This window comes from Bidens hawaiensis, unplaced genomic scaffold, assembly GCF_021521415.1.
Source record: "Bidens hawaiensis isolate Kalapana, Puna unplaced genomic scaffold, B.hawaiensis_p1.1 tig00006781_1, whole genome shotgun sequence".
Lineage (NCBI taxonomy): Eukaryota > Viridiplantae > Streptophyta > Magnoliopsida > Asterales > Asteraceae > Bidens > Bidens hawaiensis.
In genome coordinates, this window is record NW_027491463.1 from 107,599 (window position 1) to 119,163 (window position 11,565).

Consider the following 11,565-nt stretch of genomic DNA (forward strand, 5'->3'; position numbering starts at 1 on the left):
TCCCAGATGAAATACCATATTTAACAAATTAAAACTATAACTACATGCAAGCTCGTGCACGTGCGCGCGCACACACACATGTGGGTACGATAATAAAAGCATGGGATTATAACGAGAAGTGCAAGAATAAGATGAGATCATTGATTAAGTGTCAACAATGGTGCATGCTAATAATGGCAGACTTGTGATTAGATAAAAAATAGTTAACAAGGTTTTTAAGAACAAAAGTGTAGTTTCGTGTCTTTAGTGTAGACTTTCAAACGTATGTCCTAATTAAAATTGTACTTTTTATGCCCGATGTTCACTTTCAAATTATTATCATCTATACCCATGGTAAATAATTTGTATACAAATAGGAAATGATGTCAGAATTATATCATAAACGGTCTTTAGCTAGGTAGTCCTGCCTCATATCTACCCTTGTCTTCAATCATTTAACACATGCTAACCTGATGTACATATATAAAAAGTTAGCCTCGCAAAATGAGTTCTACTTCTCATAATAATCACACATTCGTTGTAGGTCACTTTTAGTGTACGGATCTAACATGTTTCGGATCTAGCGTGCTCGAGAGCGGAAGCCGATGAAAATGACGAACGAATCAAGCCGTGATATAACCAAGAACGGAGTAGAAGAAAGGATGTTGGATACAGGAAGTCACCAAATCGAACGCCGGATTTCTTCAATTGTACGGTCGATTTCTTAAAGTAGAAACCAAAAGAACCAAAATGATATTATCAATTGTTAGGGAATTCCACCAAAGAATTCACTCCTATATTTGAGGACACCATTTGGGCTTGGTGGGCATTCCAACCTAAATATCAAACCCAATTAATCCTTTGGCCCGTTCCATTACAATAACATACAAACCGTCTTCCGAACTAACTAAAAGTTCCAATAATGACTAAACCACGAAGACGAAAAGGCATCTTCAACGAAAATATCGAAGCTGTAACATCTCGGATTTTTCAAACCGTATTCTTTTACGCTTAACTTGATTTGGGAAAGTATTCGGATATGTCTTATTAATAAAATTTTGTATTTGTTATTGAAATAATTATTTTTATCTTAGTTTATAATTCCTTAACTTTCAGTTTTGCCAAATAGCCCTTAAAAACTCTTAAAATCACTTAAAACGACTTAAAAATGCGTTTTTGAAACTACAGGGACTAAAGCTGTCAAAAGTTGAAAGTATTGTGAAGTTGCATCTTCACGCGGCACGAAGATGCATGCCTTGCATCTTAGTGCGGCTCGAAGATGCGGCCAGATCAGCCAGATTCGTTTAAGATCTTCGTTTAATGCTAAATCTTTCCTAAATCAACCCTAAATCACGAAATTTGAGCCACAAGTTATTGTATTTAGTGTGTAATGATGTCTAGGTTCATACTCAGTAATTTGGTTAATATATCAATGATTTAAAGACCCGATTTCGTTCTTAATTGTATGATTCGGTTACCAAAATCGACCCGTTTCTTGTGCAACAAGTTGATTAAACCCCTATATAAACACATCATAACTCCAAACCCAAAAGTTTACTGCAACTAAGCATTCCCAGTCGTCACCTACCCTCAACCGATGTTTTCTTGCTCGTTTTGCTTGTTTAAAGTGAAGATTCGTTAGCTGCAGTTGACTTTGACATTCGTTGAGCCTTTGACCTCGATTTCTCATAATACAAACACCATCCGAGATCTGATCATTAATCTTGTTCGATGCATAATGGACGACTCGCTTAATCTTTAGTTCGTTTATCTTAATTATTAATCGCTTGCCAATAATCTAAGGTGAGTTTTATCGTTCCCCTACTTTACTCAGTTTTCACAACATTTTGGGGACATATGCGTATATTATACTATATATAAATATATATATCAAAAATAGCAAACGTGTAATTGTATGTGATTGATCAAATATACTTGTTATGTGCTTATTTGTCTTTGTATGCAATTGTTTGACATATCCCCTTGTAGAGGGTTCTCATTGACCAACACCCGATTCGTTTGGCAACGGTCTTATTATTACTTGCTCATGTTTGATTACTAACGCCCGATTCGCTTGGCAAAGGTTTAATCGACAACTTACTTGCTCATGGTTTGATTTCATTACCGCATTTATTACGTTTTGCTTATTTTTCTTATTTATTATATTAAAATTATTTGTGGTGTCAAAAACTGGTGATAAACTCACTCAACATGTGTTGTTGACAAAAACTCCATTTTCTACGCATATACAGATTGCTTGTATTGAAGATTGAAGTTTGGAAACATAGACAAGACCTTAGAATATAATCAAGATCACCGTTATTTGACCTCATATTCGTGTATTTGAATTGTTTTGTTATATTTGGATATTGTGTGTATTATTTGAATAAAATAATTAATTATATATTGTCATTTATATTTTTATGATAGTATTTTCGAGCTGTGAGCAATCAGATCATGCCCCGACATTTCTGCCTTAGGTTGGGGTGTGACAGAAGCCGACGCAAAAAATGGGGTCAACATCATAACACTTATGAAGTAGTTTAATAACACACAAGTACTACAAAAGAACAAAATTTCAATCGTACAATCTCAAATCGACTTTAAAGCCGTCCCAAGTTCCAATCAATGGCACTCGCAATCTGTCTAAAACACGTGAGTTGATGTAATATCCATGATTTCAGGACCTTCTTTTTATTATTTAAAATAACATATAAACATTGAATCCAATTTGAATAAACACATCGTCGTCTTAGAGATTTTGTGGCAACCAAGTTTAACATATAAAAAGTGATCATTTTAATTGTTTACATTTAACTAATATATGTCGTAAAAAGTACTTGTCTTGAAAGCAAGTAGTGAAATCGAGTTTCAAATGTTTGTTCAAGATTTTAATTTAATAAAAATATGGTGAAGAGGATAGTGCAACTCAATAAAGAGATGGTCTAGCTGTGTTGATACTCGGCACTATTGGGCCACTGTGACGTACATGATTTTCTAAAAAAAACCTTATATAATATGTACTCATGGAACCAAGAACCGGGTTTAACACACGAAATAAAAAATTGACACTAAAATATTGTAAACATCAATTTAGAGTTTATATTGAAAAAAGAGCTTTCATGGTGTTCATGTCATATTTCTTGACGCCTACCCAACCCCCCACACACCAATGACCTTTTTGTTAGTGTGTTATTACTTACTACCCAGGAGATACTACAATATTAAAACACTATTGACTAAAAACACAATAATTAACAACTTGTATGGTTATAGAAGATAGGGCTAAAAAATTCTATAAAATTTAGCTAAAGTTACATGACATTATACTCAGTGTAGTGAAAGTTGGACGAATAGTCGGCGAGTACTCGGTACACGGAACGCTTTTCTCCTATAGTACTCGGACTCGGATTTTGGAGGCAAGTCAGAGCCACATGGATCTTGTGGGAAATTACTCGTATTATTAGGTGGTCAACTGGAACTTTTCGGGGATTACTCAGAGTAACTCCGATTTGGTCGATTTTGAACATGTGTCCGTTTAGTTAATTATAATATTCATGTATGTGGTTATAAATAATAGTAAACTTCTTGTACTTGACGTCTGACCTATATATAAATTCCCATAAAAAATATTTCGTTATTATTTACCATGTCTGAGTACTCTCACACTACTTCCGGCATAGGCCGGGTACTCGCAACTCGTTTGTCGACCTACCTAACGTCGCCTAGCAACCTTATAATATAGTTCTTTGACGGATGACACAAAATACAAGCTCATCCGTTTATTTAAGTTGACAACATAGCACAATTTATCTCTTTCCTAACACACCACCACACTTATCACACTCACACACTCTCTTTCCCCACTAAAATCACATTTCACTCTCATGTCTTTTTCTTTCTTTTTCCTCCTCGCAAAGCAGCTTTACCCCTTAACACTCTCTCAAATATTTCCTTCATCTCATTTTTTTCTCTATTATGATAACCAACATTATGGTATGTCCAATGGAAAGACCAACGACTGGATCATAAGAACAAAAAAAACCCACCAATTTGATATTTATTTAAGACTTTGGTCGTTTTATTGAACATCAAAAGCATTCGAGAAACAGTATACACAACATAACCGTTAATTTGTGGTTGCGGGAAATATTATTACCGGCATTTAATTTTAAAAACTAATAATGGCAACAGCATAGTGATGGATATCCCCCTCTACAATTACCACTAAAGAAACCTACACTTCGGCAAAGACGCGGGCAATCCGTATGTGAATCACATCGTGCTGGGCATGGTGAAGAGATAGCTGTAAGCAGAAACAATCGATTAGTACATTTTAACATTGAAGTGTTTCTGGAAAAGTAAAGAAATCTTACGCACCATCAGACAAAACAATTTCCATGACAAAAAATGCCAACATAAAAAGTGCCAACATAACAAAACATTTCGACACGTATGCCATTAGTTATATGTTTGATATTTCTTGATATTGTTGTAGTGTGGAGAATGATGATAGTTGTTACGGTCATAAGACTTCTTAAATAGCCACATATATTAAGTGCCAAAGATATACTTTATTACTACTCAATATTACATAAATGCACTTGTTAAAAAACATGTTATGATGCTTAATTTAGTTGGAAATACGTTTTGATGTGAAGTTTTACTGTTTCAAAAAAGTAGTGGTTATAAAAGATACTGTTAATATTTTGCTTTTTATAAACTATTTACCAAAATAATGTTGTCATATCTTTTACTTTAACCAACATAGAATCCCAGATGAAATACCATATTTAACAAATTAAAACTATAACTACATGCAAGCTCGTGCACGTGCGCGTGCACACACACATGTGGGTACGATAATAAAAGCATGGGATTATAACGAGAAGTGCAAGAATAAGATGAGATCATTGATTAAGTGTCAACAATGGTGCATGCTAATAATGGCAGACTTGTGATTAGATAAAAAATAGTTAACAAGGTTTTTAAGAACAAAAGTGTAGTTTCGTGTCTTTAGTGTAGACTTTCAAACGTATGTCCTAATTAAAATTGTACTTTTTATGCCCGATGTTCACTTTCAAATTATTATCATCTATACCCATGGTAAATAATTTGTATACAAATAGGAAATGATGTCAGAATTATATCATAAACGGTCTTTAGCTAGGTAGTCCTGCCTCATATCTACCCTTGTCTTCAATCATTTAACACATGCTAACCTGATGTACATATATAAAAAGTTAGCCTCGCAAAATGAGTTCTACTTCTCATAATAATCACACATTCGTTGTAGGTCACTTTTAGTGTACGGATCTAACATGTTTCGGATCTAGCGTGCTCGAGAGCGGAAGCCGATGAAAATGACGAACGAATCAAGCCGTGATATAACCAAGAACGGAGTAGAAGAAAGGATGTTGGATACAGGAAGTCACCAAATCGAACGCCGGATTTCTTCAATTGTACGGTCGATTTCTTAAAGTAGAAACCAAAAGAACCAAAATGATATTATCAATTGTTAGGGAATTCCACCAAAGAATTCACTCCTATATTTGAGGACACCATTTGGGCTTGGTGGGCATTCCAACCTAAATATCAAACCCAATTAATCCTTTGGCCCGTTCCATTACAATAACATACAAACCGTCTTCCGAACTAACTAAAAGTTCCAATAATGACTAAACCACGAAGACGAAAAGGCATCTTCAACGAAAATATCGAAGCTGTAACATCTCGGATTTTTCAAACCGTATTCTTTTACGCTTAACTTGATTTGGGAAAGTATTCGGATATGTCTTATTAATAAAATTTTGTATTTGTTATTGAAATAATTATTTTTATCTTAGTTTATAATTCCTTAACTTTCAGTTTTGCCAAATAGCCCTTAAAAACTCTTAAAATCACTTAAAACGACTTAAAAATGCGTTTTTGAAACTACAGGGACTAAAGCTGTCAAAAGTTGAAAGTATTGTGAAGTTGCATCTTCACGCGGCACGAAGATGCATGCCTTGCATCTTAGTGCGGCTCGAAGATGCGGCCAGATCAGCCAGATTCGTTTAAGATCTTCGTTTAATGCTAAATCTTTCCTAAATCAACCCTAAATCACGAAATTTGAGCCACAAGTTATTGTATTTAGTGTGTAATGATGTCTAGGTTCATACTCAGTAATTTGGTTAATATATCAATGATTTAAAGACCCGATTTCGTTCTTAATTGTATGATTCGGTTACCAAAATCGACCCGTTTCTTGTGCAACAAGTTGATTAAACCCCTATATAAACACATCATAACTCCAAACCCAAAAGTTTACTGCAACTAAGCATTCCCAGTCGTCACCTACCCTCAACCGATGTTTTCTTGCTCGTTTTGCTTGTTTAAAGTGAAGATTCGTTAGCTGCAGTTGACTTTGACATTCGTTGAGCCTTTGACCTCGATTTCTCATAATACAAACACCATCCGAGATCTGATCATTAATCTTGTTCGATGCATAATGGACGACTCGCTTAATCTTTAGTTCGTTTATCTTAATTATTAATCGCTTGCCAATAATCTAAGGTGAGTTTTATCGTTCCCCTACTTTACTCAGTTTTCACAACATTTTGGGGACATATGCGTATATTATACTATATATAAATATATATATCAAAAATAGCAAACGTGTAATTGTATGTGATTGATCAAATATACTTGTTATGTGCTTATTTGTCTTTGTATGCAATTGTTTGACATATCCCCTTGTAGAGGGTTCTCATTGACCAACACCCGATTCGTTTGGCAACGGTCTTATTATTACTTGCTCATGTTTGATTACTAACGCCCGATTCGCTTGGCAAAGGTTTAATCGACAACTTACTTGCTCATGGTTTGATTTCATTACCGCATTTATTACGTTTTGCTTATTTTTCTTATTTATTATATTAAAATTATTTGTGGTGTCAAAAACTGGTGATAAACTCACTCAACATGTGTTGTTGACAAAAACTCCATTTTCTACGCATATACAGATTGCTTGTATTGAAGATTGAAGTTTGGAAACATAGACAAGACCTTAGAATATAATCAAGATCACCGTTATTTGACCTCATATTCGTGTATTTGAATTGTTTTGTTATATTTGGATATTGTGTGTATTATTTGAATAAAATAATTAATTATATATTGTCATTTATATTTTTATGATAGTATCTTCGAGCTGTGAGCAATCAGATCATGCCCCGACATTTCTGCCTTAGGTTGGGGTGTGACAGAAGCCGACGCAAAAAATGGGGTCAACATCATAACACTTATGAAGTAGTTTAATAACACACAAGTACTACAAAAGAACAAAATTTCAATCGTACAATCTCAAATCGACTTTAAAGCCGTCCCAAGTTCCAATCAATGGCACTCGCAATCTGTCTAAAACACGTGAGTTGATGTAATATCCATGATTTCAGGACCTTCTTTTTATTATTTAAAATAACATATAAACATTGAATCCAATTTGAATAAACACATCGTCGTCTTAGAGATTTTGTGGCAACCAAGTTTAACATATAAAAAGTGATCATTTTAATTGTTTACATTTAACTAATATATGTCGTAAAAAGTACTTGTCTTGAAAGCAAGTAGTGAAATCGAGTTTCAAATGTTTGTTCAAGATTTTAATTTAATAAAAATATGGTGAAGAGGATAGTGCAACTCAATAAAGAGATGGTCTAGCTGTGTTGATACTCGGCACTATTGGGCCACTGTGACGTACATGATTTTCTAAAAAAAACCTTATATAATATGTACTCATGGAACCAAGAACCGGGTTTAACACACGAAATAAAAAATTGACACTAAAATATTGTAAACATCAATTTAGAGTTTATATTGAAAAAAGAGCTTTCATGGTGTTCATGTCATATTTCTTGACGCCTACCCAACCCCCCACACACCAATGACCTTTTTGTTAGTGTGTTATTACTTACTACCCAGGAGATACTACAATATTAAAACACTATTGACTAAAAACACAATAATTAACAACTTGTATGGTTATAGAAGATAGGGCTAAAAAATTCTATAAAATTTAGCTAAAGTTACATGACATTATACTCAGTGTAGTGAAAGTTGGACGAATAGTCGGCGAGTACTCGGTACACGGAACGCTTTTCTCCTATAGTACTCGGACTCGGATTTTGGAGGCAAGTCAGAGCCACATGGATCTTGTGGGAAATTACTCGTATTATTAGGTGGTCAACTGGAACTTTTCGGGGATTACTCAGAGTAACTCCGATTTGGTCGATTTTGAACATGTGTCCGTTTAGTTAATTATAATATTCATGTATGTGGTTATAAATAATAGTAAACTTCTTGTACTTGACGTCTGACCTATATATAAATTCCCATAAAAAATATTTCGTTATTATTTACCATGTCTGAGTACTCTCACACTACTTCCGGCATAGGCCGGGTACTCGCAACTCGTTTGTCGACCTACCTAACGTCGCCTAGCAACCTTATAATATAGTTCTTTGACGGATGACACAAAATACAAGCTCATCCGTTTATTTAAGTTGACAACATAGCACAATTTATCTCTTTCCTAACACACCACCACACTTATCACACTCACACACTCTCTTTCCCCACTAAAATCACATTTCACTCTCATGTCTTTTTCTTTCTTTTTCCTCCTCGCAAAGCAGCTTTACCCCTTAACACTCTCTCAAATATTTCCTTCATCTCATTTTTTTCTCTATTATGATAACCAACATTATGTAATGTCCAATGGAAAGACCAACGACTGGATCATAAGAACAAAAAAACCCCACTAATTTGATATTTATTTAAGACTTTGGTCGTTTTATTGAACATCAAAAGCATTCGAGAAACAGTATACACAACATAACCGTTAATTTGTGGTTGCGGGAAATATTATTACCGGCATTTAATTTTAAAAACTAATAATGGCAACAGCATAGTGATGGATATCTCCCTCTACAATTACCACTAAAGAAACCTACACTTCGGCAAAGACGCGGGCAATCCGTATGTGAATCACATCGTGCTGGGCATGGTGAAGAGATAGCTGTAAGCAGAAACAATCGATTAGTACATTTTAACATTGAAGTGTTTCTGGAAAAGTAAAGAAATCTTACGCACCATCAGACAAAACAATTTCCATGACAAAAAATGCCAACATAAAAAGTGCCAACATAACAAAACATTTCGACACGTATGCCATTAGTTATATGTTTGATATTTCTTGATATTGTTGTAGTGTAGAGAATGATGATAGTTGTTACGGTCATAAGACTTCTTAAATAGCCACATATATTAAGTGCCAAAGATATACTTTATTACTACGCAATATTACATAAATGCACTTGTTAATTAGTTATATGTTTGATATTTCTTGATATTGTTGTAGTGTAGAGAATGATGATAGTTGTTACGGTCATAAGAATTCTTAAATAGCCACATATATTAAGTGCCAAAGATATACTTTATTACTACGCAATATTACATAAATGCACTTGTTAAAAAATGTGTTATGATGTTTAATTTAATTGGAAATACGTTTTGATGTGAAGTTCTACCGTTTCAAAAGAGTATTGGTTATAAAAGATACTGTTAATATTTTACTTTTTATAGACTATTTACCAAAATAGTGTTGTCATATCTTTTATTTTAACCAACATAGAATGCCAGATGAAATACCATATTTAACAAATTAAAACTAAAACTGTTGGATTTTTCAGAATAGGAATTGAAGAATAAACACAATGAATTTGATAAACTTGCAACTTAAATAGATAAACTTGTTCGTACAATGATCATCAGATTTATAGCCCTACTTGGTTTTTATAACCATACTAATTACATACCAGACCCCTAGACTTTACAAATATACATACTAGACATAAACTATACTTTCTAAAATTACTAAAAGACCCCTAATATTTAGTTTATATTTTCAACACTCCCACTTAAACTAAATATAGTTCAACGAGAGTCTTCAACTTTCTTGACTTGCGTTTACAACAACATCGGTTCTTCATCTTCCAATATGAGATGGGCTTCTTGGTCATTTACTTTCTCCTTGTCTTTACGTCTTACGCATTCGTATGCGAAGTGACCGTATTCACCACATTCATAGCATTTTAGCTCGCTTTTGTCGCTTTTGTTGTTGTTTCGTTGACTCGTACTTCTTCCACGTCCTCTTCCTCCTCTGAAAGAGCCTCGTCCTCTACCACGATTTTGATTACCATGCCCTCTTCCATAATTATTTGAACTTGCCATTAAGAGTTTTCCTTGATCATGATCTATTGTTCGTCTTGACTTTTGAGACGTTCTTCAAAGGCCTTTACTCTTCCTACCGCTTCTACAAATGGCATCATGTCTATCTCTTGATATTGTTCGATAGATGCCATAATTGATAGAAATTTCTTTGGAACCGAGATAAGCAATTTCCTCACGAGTGCCTTATCTTTCAAAGTACCACCAAGAGTTTTAAACTTGGTTTGCAAACTGCTTAACTTTCCCGTAAAGTCACTTACGGTTTCATTTGACTTCATCTTCAAAGCCTCTAGTTCACTTCTCAACGTTTGTAAACATGCCTTCTGAACTAGATCGGCTCCAAGATATTTGACTTTGATCGAGTCCCAAACTTCCTTTGCAATCGAGTATTGTGCGACTTGCATTAAAACATTTTCCGGTAATGTTTGGAAGATCATGGCTTTTGTGGTATTCATCTTCTTTTCATCCACAATTTCCGTATCAACCTTTGCATCAATTATTTCCCAAAGGTCATACGCTTTCAACATTGTTTCCATCAACAAAGCCCAAGTCGTGTAATTTTTTTCATTTAGTTTGGGACACTGAAGTGAAATATTTCTTTGTTCACGAGTTGATGTTGAAACACTTTCTTTCTTTTTATCGCCTGCCATACTTACTATGTTTTACACAAAGGCTTTTATGTACCACAAAGGATTTACGTACCACGAAGGATTTACGTACCACAAAGAATTTTTTACCATGAAGGATTTATGTTTTTACCAAGAAGGATTTGCACTTACACAGAAAAATGAATTTCTCCACAAATTCCAAATGACCCTGTTACTCCTTTCTGATTTATTTCACAAACCCAAGAAACACAATGCTTTCTTGATCGAATATTTAAATCAGAAAATAGGGTTAATCAATTGTCTTTTTCTGTCCTTCTAGATTGTTCAATAACACCCAAGGGTAATTGCCCCTGTTTTGAAGGTCAACACTTAAAGAACAAAACAAACAAAAAAAAAAAACACTCTGTGTTCCTTTTGATCGTGAACAATATCACCACAACACAATGGTGTTATGTTTGCCTATCCACTCAAAACCAAAGTAATTGTTTTGCAAAAAATATATGTAAACACAAAACCAATTTGTGTTACACCGTGAATCAAATCAACAAAATCTGATTGTTTTCTTTTTGTTTCCAATTCTTATCGGAACTAATAACAACACCAATTGTTGCCTCTTATCAATTTGATTTGCAACTTCAACAGACTAGATAACAAAATCTGATTAAATAGATTTTTCCAATGGACAAACGCAATTGATTGATTGATCTAA

The 11,565-nt window shown here is 34.1% G+C and overlaps 1 protein-coding gene across 1 annotated transcript; it reads right to left on the reverse strand.

Annotated features, from left to right (window-relative positions):
* Window positions 1–10,274: 10,274 nt before the first annotated feature.
* Window positions 10,275–10,898, reverse strand: LOC143633557 (uncharacterized). The gene has a single exon (XM_077101835.1). It carries the CDS (start codon window positions 10,896–10,898, stop codon window positions 10,275–10,277), a length of 624 nt encoding a protein of 207 aa, XP_076957950.1.
* Between the last annotated feature and the right edge of the window lie 667 nt (window positions 10,899–11,565).